General features: G+C 42.0%; 7 protein-coding genes across 7 annotated transcripts; 2 read left to right on the plus strand and 5 right to left on the minus strand.

Annotated features, from left to right (window-relative positions):
- Window positions 1–1,018: 1,018 nt before the first annotated feature.
- On the minus strand, window positions 1,019–1,312 carry F5891DRAFT_959691 (uncharacterized protein; the record flags this gene model as incomplete). Its single annotated transcript, XM_041375669.1, has 1 exon — window positions 1,019–1,312. One exon carries the CDS (start codon window positions 1,310–1,312, stop codon window positions 1,019–1,021), a length of 294 nt encoding a protein of 97 aa, XP_041221278.1.
- A 2,298-nt stretch (window positions 1,313–3,610) lies between these two features.
- F5891DRAFT_1193874 (uncharacterized protein) lies at window positions 3,611–4,420 on the plus strand (the record flags this gene model as incomplete). Its single annotated transcript, XM_041367839.1, has 1 exon — window positions 3,611–4,420. One exon carries the CDS (start codon window positions 3,611–3,613, stop codon window positions 4,418–4,420), a length of 810 nt encoding a protein of 269 aa, XP_041221279.1.
- An 847-nt stretch (window positions 4,421–5,267) lies between these two features.
- F5891DRAFT_959730 (uncharacterized protein) lies at window positions 5,268–5,555 on the minus strand (the record flags this gene model as incomplete). Its single annotated transcript, XM_041375675.1, has 1 exon — window positions 5,268–5,555. The coding sequence occupies one exon, from the start codon at window positions 5,553–5,555 to the stop codon at window positions 5,268–5,270; it is 288 nt and encodes a 95-aa protein (XP_041221280.1).
- A 52-nt stretch (window positions 5,556–5,607) lies between these two features.
- F5891DRAFT_959702 (uncharacterized protein) lies at window positions 5,608–5,916 on the minus strand (the record flags this gene model as incomplete). The annotated part of the gene is made up of 1 exon (XM_041375671.1): window positions 5,608–5,916. One exon carries the CDS (start codon window positions 5,914–5,916, stop codon window positions 5,608–5,610), a length of 309 nt encoding a protein of 102 aa, XP_041221281.1.
- Window positions 5,917–6,174: 258 nt separating this feature from the next.
- F5891DRAFT_928633 (uncharacterized protein) lies at window positions 6,175–7,780 on the minus strand (the record flags this gene model as incomplete). Its single annotated transcript, XM_041373918.1, has 3 exons — window positions 6,175–7,113; window positions 7,163–7,289; window positions 7,557–7,780. Coding segments are annotated over 3 exons (1,290 nt in total), but the record flags the coding sequence as incomplete, so codon positions are not given.
- An 816-nt stretch (window positions 7,781–8,596) lies between these two features.
- On the plus strand, window positions 8,597–9,459 carry F5891DRAFT_1193876 (uncharacterized protein; the record flags this gene model as incomplete). The annotated part of the gene is made up of 4 exons (XM_041367840.1): window positions 8,597–8,620; window positions 8,693–9,025; window positions 9,074–9,256; window positions 9,304–9,459. The coding sequence occupies 4 exons, from the start codon at window positions 8,597–8,599 to the stop codon at window positions 9,457–9,459; spliced, it is 696 nt and encodes a 231-aa protein (XP_041221283.1).
- A 2,808-nt stretch (window positions 9,460–12,267) lies between these two features.
- Window positions 12,268–15,365, minus strand: F5891DRAFT_984012 (uncharacterized protein; the record flags this gene model as incomplete). The annotated part of the gene is made up of 16 exons (XM_041377389.1): window positions 12,268–12,290; window positions 12,328–12,396; window positions 12,417–12,466; window positions 12,619–12,694; window positions 12,741–12,761; window positions 12,842–12,872; window positions 13,012–13,016; window positions 13,195–13,420; window positions 13,472–13,606; window positions 13,724–13,859; window positions 14,038–14,249; window positions 14,294–14,368; window positions 14,416–14,517; window positions 14,616–14,912; window positions 15,157–15,220; window positions 15,259–15,365. The coding sequence occupies 16 exons, from the start codon at window positions 15,363–15,365 to the stop codon at window positions 12,268–12,270; spliced, it is 1,629 nt and encodes a 542-aa protein (XP_041221284.1).
- Window positions 15,366–16,504: the final 1,139 nt, after the last annotated feature.

Consider the following 16,504-nt stretch of genomic DNA (forward strand, 5'->3'; position numbering starts at 1 on the left):
TCCCAGAACCACGTGCCCTGCCGTCTGTCTCTGAAGGTTTTGTCAGCAGGGGATTTCATCCATAGTGTTTCGATTCTGGTACCAAAATACGAGTCTGTACAAAATAAGTATTAGTATCAGTTCAACGAAGTAGCAACCTTGGTGCTTGTCTTGATAATTATGGATCTATGGTTCACTTCATTGGCATGCATTACATCTTTCTTTCATTGGCCAGTATGGACATGTGATCCACTTCATTGGCTCGTGTCACATCTTTCATTCATAGACTAGCTCACACATCAAATGGTATATCTAGAGTAGGACAACTTGGCTAGTTGATTTACAAACTTGTATTTCCTTCGGAAAGTCAAATATTCCAAAGTAAAACCCCCCGCCATATTTACATAGATTGTTGTGATTGTCAGGAATATATAGCTAAATATGACATTCTCATATGTCCACTGGTTCACTGATGGAGTTGCCTAAGAACAAACAACAAACTGATGCATATATTGAATACACCCATTTGTAGCATGTACCCTTGCATCATTGATCGAACTGAGACGTACTGAGATGCATTGCACGCGTATTGCAGGCTGCAACGATCAGCAAATGTCAGAGTCATGGAAACTATTTTCTTCCTAGTGACACGTTCTGCACGGCGATCCACGGGACTGCATTGTTCTGATAGAGAAATGATTTCAAGGCGTCAGTATTCTCTCCCGAAGGAATCGCTATTCCTACACTATCCTGCACAGTTGAGGAGACATACATGTGGGATTGACAATTTCAATCGCAGGATTCTTAGAGTCAGGCGACCAGAAGTGCAGCCACTGAGTACTGAGTTCTTGACTGGGTGATAGTGGATAGATGAGTCTCCCTCATCAGGATTCAGGAAAACCCTCCTGCACAAAGATAGACAAAGATAGTCCAAATTATGTGAACTTCAATAAAAAGACAAGAATATTACAAACTATGAATAAGATCAATAATTTCTTGCTAAACTTCAACATTCTATAATGAAGTTATAATGTGCTATCTAATTGTCACACAAATTTATGCCTATCAATATAAGAATTAACAAAAAAGTGTTACATTGTTTGAGGACTTCGCTACTTGTCCATTGACGAGGTGTGGCAGGTCCGAACTTTGGAATAAGATGAACACTTCGGTGGATATTTGCGACAGGTATAATGCTTGCAACTCTCTCACCCGATTGCACAATGCGGCTGACTTTGAACATTCCATGGTTTGAATCAGGTGTAGGAGGAAACCGAGTGAACCACTCTACATAGGCGAGATGTTTGGGAGGCTGGATTGTGGTAGGGAACATCATTGGGATAGAATTCTGCGGGATCGAGAATATGATACGAATCTGCATCAGCAAACTACTAATTTGGTGACAGGTTTCACACAAACAACAAATCTACACAAACTATACAAGGTATTACAGACATGCAAGCAATTCAAAATTTCAAGTTGCTAAGTACAAGCAAACAAGTGGACAAACACCACAAGGACAACAGGTTTGTACAAGCAATACACATTATACACATTATGCAAGTACGTATCAATGTAGGATACAACTAGCATACCTAACTTGTACTACCAGCCCTGTACCCAATAAACATTGGAATGCCATTTCTCCTCCGCTCTATATGCATGCATCCCACGTCAAGGTCAGCTGTCAATAATCGCATGTTCACAGCTTCTACACGACCACAATGGAGGTTAGTGAGTACTATGTGATGCTCCAAGATGTGGTCTCCGAGATCTTTTTGGGCTTGACAAATCCTACGTTTTGCTTGGGCTGCCTCAAGTGCAAGGTCGGAGTGGTCTTCCTTGTCTGATTGGTTAAATAATGGGTAGTCGAGATCCTTATGTGCAATGAATAAGAACAATCAAAGATGGAACATCAGATGCACGAACTCACAAACCGCAGGCCTGGAGATAAGCTGTGCTCGTCTTTGGTAATGCATGATCCCATTTGAGAAGATAAAGTTTTGTTTGGAGAGCAGGATGTGCGGTGTCCAACTGATGTCACATTGTAAGGTCTTTGAAGGCAATACTTGAAGCGAGTACTATAGGAGCGCAAGGACTGAGTTCTTGGAGAAGAATTGCGAGACAAAGATGAGAATACAGAAGAGCTTGGAGACGAAGTTACAGAATCATCCATCATATGTAAATATATACTCATATAATGGGTGTACAGGCAAAGATAAGAAGTGTGCTTGAAGCGTGTGAACAAATCCTTCCTTCCAAATAACCATGTCAATATCATGTCTGAAATGCGGGAAAATATTCAGCAAGGAGTCCAGCATCACTCATCACCTCAGTCAGCCTCAATTGTTGTGTCATAGTTCTATTCGCAACATGGTGGACATTTCTCAGTTTGCAGAGTCAGCTCTACAATTATGGTGGTCCCCCAATCCAATTCCTCACCATGGTATCAGTACAAAGGCGCAGGGACTTGTTACTCTCCAGACAGCCTGACATTCTTGGATCTTTTTGACGCGGATTAGTATGCAGAATGCAGAAAGGATAATCTATTCTATCCTTTTGCATCAAAAGAGGAATGGGAAATCACCGATTTTCTCCTTCGTTCTCCCCTTAGTATGGCTGCAATCAATGAATTTCTAGTGCTCCCAATGGTGAGTGCTCTTCACAAATGCTGGCGCTTTGAGATCTTATGGACTCATAACTTTGCATCTTCTCCTTCTCACAATTCAGTGTCAAATTATCTCATCCCTCCATCACACCAAAACTCCAATCTGACTTTTTTGGAGGGATCCGGTTCCCCTCGTCGATTTATGATCGCGATCCGTGCCCTTATGGACGTCCGGTGTAGAGACTCGTGTGTCTCATGGTCTGATATGACAGTTTTCACTAGGGAGTACATAGCACAAACTTGTAGTGTCACTCAGTGTGCTACCCGCAGCTATCTCTATATGAGGCGCAGCTTTCCCGTGCTTGAGCGCCCTATAGTGCCAGCCATCCAGAAGCATCCATCCACTGTCCACCAAGCTCCCTAGTGCGTATATTTCTATTTCTCTCATTTACATATCATTCCACCTTTATTTTTATCATGGACCCTTACTTATATATATCTTACATACCTACTCGGTAGCGCTTCAGCTCCGCATGACTGCGCTTAGGCGCGCTATATAAGCGCCAGCAGTACATAGTACTAGGGACTTGACACTTTTTAATGGACTTTTCCTGCAACTGACTACTTACTACTCACTTACTACTTAGCAGAGTATAGTAGAAATCTATTTGTCTACACTTTGCATCTCCCTTCTCCTACCTTGCATCATATTATCACTTAAGCTTAGTCTTTATCAATTTCTGCATACGCGCGTGCGCTTTCTCGCGCTTCGCTTCAGCGTGTACCTGTAGATCTTTGCTGCACTTGCTTCCCCTAGGGTCGAATGCACTTGTCGTCTCAAGAATAGCAGACTAGGCAACACTTGACCTGCAACATTTTTAGATACAGTTAGGAGCACCATTGTTCCTCTCTGTATTGTTGTTTCTACACCGGTATATGTCACAATCCCCTTCTCTGGATGACAATTTATTGGCATCTATCAACCAATCTCTTTTGACCTTTCATCGAAACAAAGATGTTATCATGACGTTGGGTGCACAGACCGGTATGAAGAAGACAATTGATAATTGGTATATACCTAAGCTAGAGCTAATGCAGAGCATCACTGCCAGCACACATAAAGTCGGAGCCCTCATCCAGTGGTCTGTGGATGCCACTGAACATGCACATGTGTCCGAAATCAAGGACCCTGCACGACAAACCAATAATAATGATTATGATCCTCAGATTTGCCGTCATTTAGATCAACAGGACAAGCTGTGGCGATTTGCGATTGCTATGACGTTGAAGAGTGGTGTCCTTGATCCAGACCCCAAAGAATTACCTGTGGATGAAGGAGACAATGAAGACATTGCTGAGTTTGATGAACCATCTACTGATCAACAAACTGCACTCCTGGAGGGACTTAATTGCACACATGTCACTACTAACTACTTCATCAAAGCTAAGGAGGCGGCTACTGTACCTCATGGACCTAGCCCTCATCCTCCTCGAACATTTACCGCTGATAATACCACTATCCATCTAAATTATAGTCCAACTTGCACTGGAATGAAGATTGATGATGTCGCAGATGAGTTCAACATACAGGATCTTCATGATGCTATTTCAAACTTCTTGCGACTTGACGTGAGGAACAGAGATGTGATTCATGGGGCTGGAGTCTCAAGAAGATTGTTAATCGACCGTCCTTCTACTCTGCCTTTTGATCATGTTCAAGTTTGGCACACAGTTCGCTTGCGGGAAGTTTCCTTCCATGATCCACATGTCATCTTACCAGTGCAAACCTTACATGCCTCTCCACCATGTCCTGGATGGCTGAAAAGCCAATGAGACGCCGTCCTTATCAATGTCGATAGAGAGTATGAGTGGCCCCAGTCAGAGTTAAGGGGTGAGTCCTTTTCTATTCTTATCAATCTGGCTGAAGTGACTCCTTGGAAGGGCACGCTGTCTGTGAAGTGCAGCTTATCATCCATCCAATGGCCCAATGAGGCTCTCATATCACCTGGCGAGATCAGTATCTATGCTATGTGCATAACCTGAAGGTTGGCGCAGTCCATCCTGCCATTGGGATGCATGTATTGAAGCGTGCTAAGCATGCAGATGGCACTCCAGTAGGTAACATAGTTCTCCTCAAGCAAATGTGTGCTTTTATCAGTATAATACCTGAGCTGGGAGCTGCAGTAGACGCGCGGTTGACAAAGGAGACTTCTGCACATTATTCCGCATCATTTTTCTTGAACAAGTACTTCAACAAGCAGCTTTATTATGCACTTTACCATGCTTCACAACAGATAGATACATAGATTGTTATATTATATAGTGCTCAGATGTTTTTCGATGCCTTTGATCCATAATGACAGATAAGGAACATGCCCGGACACTGCCCAGTGCCTAATTGGTTGTAGCATGCCTGAATGACAAGTTGGTCGTTGACCACCTGACTTGGACAATGCAGTCATCCATATCATCCCGGCAATCCGACATCGACAAATTCTTGCTCTATGCAACGATAAGCTCTATTGGTGTCCCTTCTGGCCCACGCACCTTAGATACTACACAAGCTCTCCTCAGGCAAGAGCTGAAAAACCGCCTGATTCATGAAGGTATTGGAAGGGGTGCTGGAATACTGTTGGAGAACTCCATTTTTCATCATCTTGTGATGAAAACTACTCTCCAATTAAGCGACATCAAGACAATTCAGTATGACAGAACAGGACCATCTGCATACTCTGTTCGGCGCTGAGTGCCAGATGGTTTGGTGCTGTAAGTGAAATGTGTTTTCCATGGTAACATGGCAACTCCGGTATATTTCAATGAGCGGAGATTCCTTTATGATGTGCTCGAGAGTGCCGTTTGGACCACCACCTGGGAAAATCACCTTGATGTACAGGTTATTTTGCTCAACAAGCCAATCAATAGCATGGAATGTCACGCTCTTCCCAGTTGGATTGCACAACAAGTTCATTCATATGATGTCACTGTCAATACTTGAGCTTAGCAGGCGCACTAACATCTAATCAAACTAACTTGTACCTCAATGATTCTGGCCAGTTAAACTGTAAGTTGTTCAGAAATCTGGATATCTGTGACGAGTACTTATGCTTGCTGGTAGCTTTGAGAATATATATCCATGGGAGGAAGGACACCTCTACCCTCCCGATGTCTCCGGTGTTCATGGCCTGACACAGGTCAAAATACAGCAGCTCATATCGGTTATGCAAAGTCTGGTTTTCAAACCATTTATCTCGCTGTCCCACTGGTTTTGACTGTGCAGCATCCAGGCCGTCTGTTGTTGCCACATATTTCCGCACAATGGTATGTGACATTGTGATGATAACATCCCAGGTTGGCTCTGATTCAGCAAATTTTTCCAGTGTTGCACACACCGTGTTTCGGTGGTGTGCCTCGATCTGCCAGCAATTAAGTATCGAGGCCCAGACATCATGATGAAGGACATTGTGTATGCGTCTGAATCCTGGCTTGCTAACCATCTTCCCCATTTCATCAGGTCGCAGAATGCCTATGTGCTGGTACAGGCTATTCTCATCATCATGTCCTTCTTTTGGCTGGATATGTGTATGCCAAAGGGCATCAGCACATGCCATTTTGTAGTGGAATAACCCCAGCAAGAAGATGACATATTGAAAGCAGTTTTTTGGTGTGTACTTAATTTGTCGGCTGTTGCGGACAGTGTCTAATCTTTCCTTTGTCAAAAGGTCACTGTGGACAAAAATGATGCGTTCAGTCATATCAACATCATGATCAGCATTGAAACTGCTGTCACGCTTGTCACCAATCCCACCCTGTCGAAATAGGTCCTCTAAGACCTCAATATTACCGTCTGTCATTGATTGTTTGATATCCATCACGCAACAAGGGATCTGATGGGTCATGTGCACGGGTATCCTCTTTATGGTCTCCGGTTCACCAAGGTCCTTCAAGAAATGTTTGAACTTCTGATATTGATTAATGAGAATTGCTTGAACATGCCAGGCAAATGCTGCAGTTTGTGGGCTGGGCTTTGTCGGATTGATTTGGCGACTATATGTATCCTTCTTGTATGGATCCATCATGGTTCTCATCTCATTCATCAGCGGTGTGACTGACAGCAATGTATTCCTGTGGTCTGATGCCCATAATTGAGCAGAACATTTCAATGTGATGGTGTTGCTCTCATCGATACCGAAAAGCAGGACAACAGTGGCAGCTGTGGCACTGACAAATGAGGACCAGTTCTCTAGGGTAGGTTGAGATGTCTTGAAAGCAATGTCGAAGTTATCGTATGTGAAGGCTGCTCGAAGTGTGCATACTTCACTCCTGATTTTGCTGCTAATCTCTTTCGAGACAGACATTACTGCATTGTGGATTGACGACAAGCTGATTGAAAGACCTGCATGAGCCAAAACCTCAACCACTTTCTCTGGCACAGAAGTTGACTTCATGAAGAATCCCATCCAACCCTGTAAGTAGTTGCACTTTTTGTTCGAGCTTTGCAAACATATGCTGATTGCCACTACAGCCTTCTAATAAGTACCATCAGTACCATACCTGCTGCTGCACCTTGGGACTTACAATAACGAATAGTGCCTCGTTCCTTTCAGCAGCACAACACTGGCATTTTTTTGGGCGCCCCTCAAAGGCTTCTTCACTTTTGTCATCACTCTCATCGCCCAGCCTCATTGATCCAATGCTATCTCCACTGAATTTGCCCAAATCCATCTCTTGTTGTTCAACAATGTCTGCCATCTGTGACCCCACAGCCGAGGGACCTGGCATTTTGCGCTGGCGGTTGACCCTGCTGTCAAGAAGGGCCATCATTAGATTCCAAAGGTGCGGGGCAACAGTGTTCATTTTTGTTGAAAGTTAATCAATGAGCAGTGTCTCGAGTTGTTCCACGGTCGCTGATGATGCTCAGAAATGAAGGCCATGCTCTTGGAAACCGAGTTCAACAACTTCTCGACACAACTCTGTACACATGAGGGCAATTGCCCAGGAGAATATGGATGGATGTGAGTCTTTGTTAGCATTCAGCAACGTGCACAACTGACTCGTGTTAGACGTCAGTGAAATTTTTGCGTCCTGGTGTTCAACATGGCTGCTTTCGAGAATGCCACTCATGAAGGTTGAGGTGGACAGGCCATTATCTTGCAGGCACTGCATCACCTTTGATAGTTTACTTGCAAGACTCATTGTACAACAGTAGTTCATGCATGACAGCACTCATTTTATCACAAACTCACTGACTACTATGCCTCATGTTCTCTTCGCACTGTGCTGCTAATTCCCTTACAGTTTATTTATTTAATCAATATTATATTTCAATAATAATTATATCAAAGGTTTATTCAAATATGCCTGTGTCATGTCCGGGTGCACTGGTGACTATTTCAAAGATATTTTTTGGAGGGACAAATAGATACAACCTTTGCGCCACTATAACTTGTGCCAGTCGGCCAAGTGTGTTAGAGTCCAAAATTGCGCTGTTTGAATTATTGTTGGTCATATTTGGTTTGTGTGACATTGCTGACCACCATGACAGGCTCAATGCAGCTTTGGCAATGTGACAAATGCAGGGGATTTGGGAAGAAGCACTGGCATCCATCCAATTCACAGCATTTGTAGAACTTCCTGAGTGTAGATAAAGAAGGTTACTTTGAGCGGTATAGGGATTCATTTCTGGCTGGGCTGGTAGAGACTGTTTTTACCTTACCTTATGTTGGCACTTTTATAGCTTACATAATTAAGTTATCTTTTCACCAGTTACAAGGTATAACAATTCAGATGGTGAGTCTGAACAATGTGTTGGGTCTTGCAGAACCTAGCTGCTATTCGACCCTAAAGGGTTTCTGGACCAGGCTCAAGACTCAGAGTAGAGGAAATATCATGAAATCTTGCTGATCTCTCAGACTCATACTGGTAACTGGTGAAAAGATAACTTGATTATGTAAGCTACAAATGTACCAACATAAGATAAGGTAAAAACAGTCTCTACCAGCCCAGCCAGAAATGAATCCCAACAGTGGCTTCAATGTCAGTTATCTGATACCAAGGTACAAGGTTCACGTATACCTGAGTTACTTGTGCTAAAATGTTTGTTCCAAGAACCTTCCTCAATACTTGGCAAACTTGGCTAGACACATTACAACCAGCTCATATGCTACTGTGACTGCATTGGCTGCATCTTCCTTGGATGAGGATACACTCATGTGCGACACTTTTGGATTCCAAAAGATCATCGTGGCAGCTACACCATACATGAAGATCTTTGGCATCGACTTCAGCAATGGTCAAGTGTTGTGGAGTTGTATGCTCAGTCTTGGTTGGGCAGTGAAGGTTGGTGGGACAATAATTCTTATCAAAATGTTCATCACGTGGACAGTGAGTGATCCAGAAGGACCTCACATAGTGCTTGTCACACAATATTGGGCTGATAATGTGAGCTACATTCTTGTACCAGCTAAGATTTATGTTGACATGATTCAGTCTCTTGTTGACACTGTGCTGTTCCATGTGAATGCACTTATGGGAGACAATGTCAGAGAGGAGAACCCATTTATTCCTAGAGCTGCCTTGCAAGGTCTTAATGCTGTCATAGGTCCACTGGTTGATATTTTCATGCTTCCAAATGAGAACCAGATCATAGTTATGCTTAATGAATACCTCCAGGTCTGTCATATTCCTTTGCTCAATTCTGCAAGTCTAAAAGTCAATAGGCGTGCCTTTATCCAGACACTCCATCGGCTCAGGCTGAGTTTGAGTCATTTGTCCTGTCTATACATCTTGCTCTCCTCAACCAGCGCCAGATCTTTGACCATCAACTGGACCTCAATCTCGAGCTGTATCAGTTTTATGTTGCCTATCCAACATAGACACTTTCACTGCTACCAAAGAGAAAAATCACACTATTATTCCAAACACACGCGGTCCTGTTGCAATGATTGGAAAGGTCCTCAGAAACCATATAACACTGTATAAGTATCTCAACCCCCACCTAACATTGGTCCTCATATCTTCCCTGCCATCCAGCACATGTGGAGTATACAGTGGCTCAAAAAAGTGTCTGAATGTTTATGCATTTTCAAGTAATTGGGTAATGGAAAGCCAGGACTCAATGATAACAAAGAGGTATAGGGACGTGTCTGGAAGCCCTATATCCTGTCTCGAATTTGAGATATTCATTGCGAGAATCCAACCATATATGGGCAAGATATGGTAATTTCAAATACATGACTCATTCTGACACTTTTTTGACTTTTCATTAAAATTACAAAATCAGACCATTTATACATTATATTCTTAATTAAAGTGGTGTCATAATACTGATATGGTCTGATTTTAATATCATTTGAATATATAAACCCACATAAGATTATGACATTCAGCATAATCATTATGAAACCATCTCCTCTGCTCAAAAGAAAGACTTCAAATGCTACTCAAGCTACCAAGTTCATTAATTCCATCATCTCCACTCCTGTCTCAATCCAAACTGTTAGAAACACCCTCAAGGCAGCCAATCTCAAGGCTGTAACCAAGCAGAAAAAACCTCTTCTCTCTGTAGCTCATAGAAAAAGAAGGCTAGCCTTTGCTTTACAGCACCAACATTGGACTGTGGAAGACTGGAAGAAGGTTATTTGGTCAGATAAAACAAAATCAATAGAATGAGGTCAGATGGCCAGGAATATGTGTGGAAAAAGGCAGGAGAACCATTAGGAGAAAGGGAAGTCAAGGGTACACTGAAGTTTGGAGGAGGAAACATGATGGTATGGAGTTGTATGGGATGGAATGGTGTGGGAGTTCTTTGTGAGGTAGAAGGAAGGATGAATGCAGAGCAGTACATCTCCATTCTAGAGGAGTGTCTACTCAAAAGCATGCAGGAGTCAGGGATTGATGAAGAAGACATCATCTTTCAACAAGATAATGACCCCAAGCACACCTCAAAACTGGCCACAAAATGGTTTGAAGACCATGATATCAATGTTCTATCATGGCCAGCACAGTCTCTAGATCTGAATCCAATTGAACATCTCTGGGAATTACTCAAAAGACTACTTGCTACCTATCAAGATCCTCCAAAGGGGCTATTTGAACTATGGGAGAGAGTTGCAGCAGAGTGGGAAAAGATTGCTAAAGAGGAGTGTCAGAAATTGATAGAAAGTATGCCTAGGAGGATTGCAGTAGTTATTAAAGCCAAAGGTGGTAACACCAAGTACTAGAATTGTAAAATAGTCTTGGTTAAATATAAAGTCAAAAAGTGTCCGAATGAGTCATGTATTTGAAATTACCATATCTTGCACATATATGGTTGGATTCTCACAATGAATATCTCAAATTTGAGATAGGATATAGGGCTTCCAGACACGTCCCTATACCTCTTTGTTATCATTGAGTCCTGGCTTTCCATTACCCAATTACTTGAAAATGCATAAACATTCGGACACTTTTTGAAGCCACTGTATGTATTAAATATGGGCAAAGGAAGTGTGATATATGCAGCAGGATTAGTTCAGCTCACTCTCGACAGACAGTGCTAGTGATGCATTGATGATTGGTATCGCGCAATGTATTAAAGAAGTGTTGTAAGTGTTAACAAGCCATGCAGCAATCAGTGTGGTCATCTTTCCACCAATTGCAAGGTGTGACTCAGAGATGCCTGCGAGCTATGGACACATTGGTACATAAACAAGAGGAATCAAACCATATGGATATACATATTGATACATCTGATATCACAAATCGAATTGCCAGAATAAAATCATAGTTAGCAAGGCCAGAAAGGGTTGCGAAGTGACCGACTCACATAAAATAACAGGAAGGATATGGAATATTTTACGTAAGTGACAGGATCAGCACTGCGAAAATTTAGTTTTAATTTGCTGGAAAGGTTATCATCAGTTTCTCAACTACTACGGTTTTCCAGAAGCTTGTCTGATGTGGACCCATTCAATTGAGGGACGCAAATGAAACTGAAATATTCATTTTTTATCTTTGCTATTGACAGCTGCTATGTTTGGTATTCCAGTGATGGTATTGGAGCATGTTGAAAAAATTCATGTTGACAAGATCCATCACAAATGGACCATAACTAATAGCAATAAAACACTCCTTAAAGGTAAAGGTCATTTTATACATGAAATTCAGATACATATTAGGGGATATGGTAATCAGTGTCAGACACTAGTAATGATACAACTACTTTTATGGTGATTGCACACTTGGTATAGTATTATGTAATGAAAAGGATCAGAAATATCGAGATTTTGTGTAGTGGGTAGTGCATCACATATGATTGCATATCATTTGCTTCTTTTCTTGTGTCTCTGTGAAAAGTAAGACCACTGTGAAATTTCCAGGTCGGACAAAAACATACCTGCTTTCCACAGTTGGCAAGGCACACTACTAGGCTCATGTTACACAGGATGAAAAAGGATTATATATCAATAAATTGTCAATATGTTCTAGATGACACTAATACATCCTAGAACTACACAAAATCTGAATAAAAACATTTCTTCACTGAAGCGACACTTGTATCTCCACAGCATGTATAGTATGCTTGACAACAGTCTACTACATATGTATATATATGTAGTCAATATCTGGACATTGAATAATGATGAAGCGTGAATATGAAAACCTAGCACATGCCCTCGACTGAGATATGGCAAGGAAGACAGTCAGTGCATGGCCTTGAAACGGTCTGAATGAATGACAAAAAAGCAAAAAAGAGAACTCACTAACCAGATAAAATGAGCTTGCCACTGAGACATGGATGACAGTGGACAAGGTGAAGCGGCCATGACCACCTGCATATGTGCATGTGCACATGAAGATGTGCGAACTTCAATGAAGAGGTCGCCAAAGAGTGGCTGGGCACTGTGAAATATGGTCTGTGTCGTGAATCTAGACAAGAAATACACAACTGTGCAGGAGTGACATCATCAACAAAGTCTCCAGCTCAAGCTATGCAGCAGCTACACATGCCTTCACTCAGAACTTGTTGCAGCTGGACAACATTCCTGACGTACAATGATAAGAACACAAACTTAGCATGTGGAATATCTCTCACCATGATGTCAAGCAGCATCAGATGTTTGTCACACCCTATAGAGTTGGTCAGTGTCACTAATGCGCCAGCAGGAGAACACACCTTTCTTGAAAACAAATAAGTCTATCTGTCACATAGACACTGCTCTTGGTCCTACTACATAATACTAATCAGTACAGACATCAGATATATTTAATACTTACTTGATAGTGTTGTGGACGGAACATATTTATGCTGGGCATGCATAGTGAGGGCAGTAGTCAGATGTAAGGTAGAATGAAGCCTGATTGCTAGCCGGTGTCAAACTGAATCCTCGATACTATCTGAATAACAGGCCTGGCAAAATGTCATAATAATCATTCATTCAGCCTACCCAGGCTATAACACTACACAGTTAAGCAAATCCTCAAATCATCAAATCACCAGCTTCATTGGGAAACTATAAACGATGACAAAGAAGAGTAATTCGAGTATTAGGCCATGAGCGAGATATCAGAAGCAGAATCCGAATGAGAATCTACATCTACACAGACAGTTCAACCATTCACACCCTTACCCTTAGCCTGTAACTGCATGCGCTGAGTCAGTTGTTTCCGATGAGCATTGATGAATGGAGCCGCACCCTTGAAGATCTTCTTCCATTCACAATGAGTGGCTCCGTCAATGGACTCCATGATGAGCTCTGTGCTGTAGCTCCAGAGTCCTTCTGCAAATTGGCGCTGAGAAGCCTTGGTTGGTTGAACAAAATGCCTCGTCTTCCACATATTCCATGTTTGTTCGACCTATAGACAAATATCAGCATGATGGTATCTTGAGCAAGGAATAAGACGTACTGTGACTGTGGCGATAGACAGTGTGCCCTTCGGCATGTTTCCAGAACAGTATGTAGTTGGGAGGCAGTGAACATGCTCAAGATATAGCACAAATGTATCAAGGATGCATTGGTCCTCGAAAGCACCATAATAATTCTGTCAACGACATCAGTAATTGGCTCGGTATAAAGTTGTGGTACTTGTGTCGGGATCTTTCTCGTCTCCACGACACTCTTTCCACATGTAAGGATAAATTGGAGGATTGATGAAGACCTTCTGTCCCTTCTTGTTGACCAATGTAATTTCCTCGGGAACTATGTATGCAACTACTTGTTGAATCTCGTCAGATGTCCAGCCTTGTTCCTCAATATACTTTGCGATTACGATCTTTGTGCGCTCTCCAAAGTCGCTGCGATAGTCATATGCTCATTGCATCAACTGCATAGTCAAAGTAGTTACAACAGCCTGCACAAGTTAAAGTAAGCACTTACAATTTTGTATACTGGGTCCTTTAACTTGGAAACAGTGTGCTTGATGGCTGGTCCCATATCCTTTGCATCTTGTCAGCAAAATCGGATATATCTCACATGTTGTCGAGGGTGGAAATAAAATCAATCCACATCGGCACAATGAGGGCATCAAAATCATGGGGCAAGCCTGGGGGAAGGTTGTTCTTTATGAATTTGACACAAGTATGTGGCACTTGCAATGATTTGCTGTTGCCACTGCTGTCATTGTCGTCATTGTCGTCATTGTCTTTGCTGTTGTTGTGTGTGGACCATGGTGCATTTGTCACAGACTAAGAAAACATCAGTGAAGTCAAAGAGTAAAAATAAACCTTACTTTGTGAGAGGTAGCATTGTTTTTCCCTTGTTGCTTCTGATGTCCTGTGGCCCTGTTGTTATGACACTCATTAGACTACATAGATATTAGTAAAAGTGAGAGACAAAAGGGAGTTGAATTACCTTGCTGTAGCTAGTCTTCAATCGATCTGTTTGCATGGAATTGGTTGCTGAGCTCTGATGTTCAGGAGAAGGATGAGTGATTGTGTGACCAACTACTTTAAGCTGAAAGGTTGTGATTAGTGAGATTAATGGGTTACAGATTAAAAAAATATGCACCTTCCACATGTATGGTCTCGCCCTCTCAGGTTCTGGGGAGGAACCTTGTTTCCCAAGTAGTGCATGTCCTCGCCCTTTCTCATGTCAGTCTCACCAGATCTACTGCCCACTTGCTCCTGGTCTCCTATCCCAGCCTGTTCATCAAGCACATGTGAGAACTGAGGTTCTCCGAAAGTATGGTTCGAAATCAACACTTTCGAAGGAGGATGAGAAGGAGGTGCTTTGGAGGAAGGACACGAAGGAAGTGCATTGGAAGAAGAACACAAAAGAGGCTCATTGGGGGTAGGGCGAGTTGATGTTGCTGTAGAGGTTGCTTGGGCTGCCTTGTTGGAGAGAGGATTCTAAAGTAAAGATAAATGAGTAGTTAGTGTGCTGAAAGACACGCAAAAAGAAGAAAAGAAAAATACCTTGATTACTTCAACACATGTCAACAGAGGGTCTTATTCTCCTTGATCAGGTCCAGGCTGCTCATCATCATTGAGCTCAACCTCAAAACCGCCTGGATGGATAGTATTTCCAGATGCAAGTGAGCCTTAATTTTGACTTAATCAATTAAAAAACAGGAAGAAGTTAACTAGTACATACCTGTTCCACTGGCAGCCAGTGCAGATTTCGGTGCAGCACTGGGTTGTCAATTGTGATTTGGAATCTGTGTGAATATACCCACCTACCATCATGATCACTCACAAGCAAGTATCTACTAGATATTCTGATACATGGAGAGACTGGAACTGCAGAATTGCATTGAAATACCTGAGCTGTCTGATATTATTTGAATCTATCAATATTGACATTGTGATAACTGAAAATATATGCCAGACTGGGACTCTGCTATTATTGAGGTGTCTGCACCATCAGATAGGCTGAATATCTGAGTGCTTGATCACACTGATGTGTCTAACTTCAGTTATGTTGTATATATGTGCTTATGATGTATCTGATAGGTCTGACAATATTGAAAGTCTGTTAGAACTGTGTTCTGACTTGGTCTGATATATTTGATTGTCCAGTGGTCCTGAGAGACTGATATCCTGCCTAGCCTACTGTGTTTGACAACCACGATAGTCTGTGAATAGGATTGACTACTTTGTCTGATATGTTTGACCATTATGGTATTCTGTTGGACTGTGATCATTTTGTATATGATATTACTGATTGACTTTTAGTTTTACATCGTAATGCTCTGATAGATCTGACATCAGACTAGTCATGTCATACAGTCATATCAGTCAAATCAGGGAAAACCCTAGTTTCCTAATGAATCCTGCATACCATTCAGCATATTCTTGGCAGATCATGAGACCCCAGGCAGGACCATTAAGTGGACCTGCCTGCATTTGATGATCTGTATTGAGACACATTCTTTTCTTTCCATATATTTACCTGACCCTAATCTTAACACTTTTGGGCAATATAATAATAATAATAATATAGGTCAACCCTAGAACGATAAACTGCCTCACAGCTTAGGTAATCTGTCTCTCCTCATCTTCAACCACTATCATCACTTAGGACAACACATGTCAAATATCATGTTCTGTCCATCACTGTTCATTATGCAGATAGTATCATCGGGATGCCTGCTCATTCCAGAGGCCAATACATGCATTTTGCATGGCTCCACATCACATCAGACACTTTCAGTTGCCTAGGCACTGATCCATGAACATCTGCTATTAACTTGCACCCTCTAGGTCCCTGAGTGCCAAGGCACCCTGGGAAAACTGCTAAAGAACAAATGCTCTACTGCGCACACTGGCAACTAGAGTTGCATCACAAGCTTTGTCATTACTCTACTCAAAGCAAACATCTCTTTAACACTCATTTCTTATGCTTTATTGTTGCTAACTGACTTATACTGATTTTCCAGAATCAATGATACAGCAATGGGTAGCCTTTGCTCTTGCATTTCATCATGCAGATTGTCTGCATT

The sequence above is a fragment of the Suillus fuscotomentosus genome, assembly GCF_016647785.1.
Source record: "Suillus fuscotomentosus strain FC203 chromosome Unknown F5891scaffold_63, whole genome shotgun sequence".
Lineage (NCBI taxonomy): Eukaryota > Fungi > Basidiomycota > Agaricomycetes > Boletales > Suillaceae > Suillus > Suillus fuscotomentosus.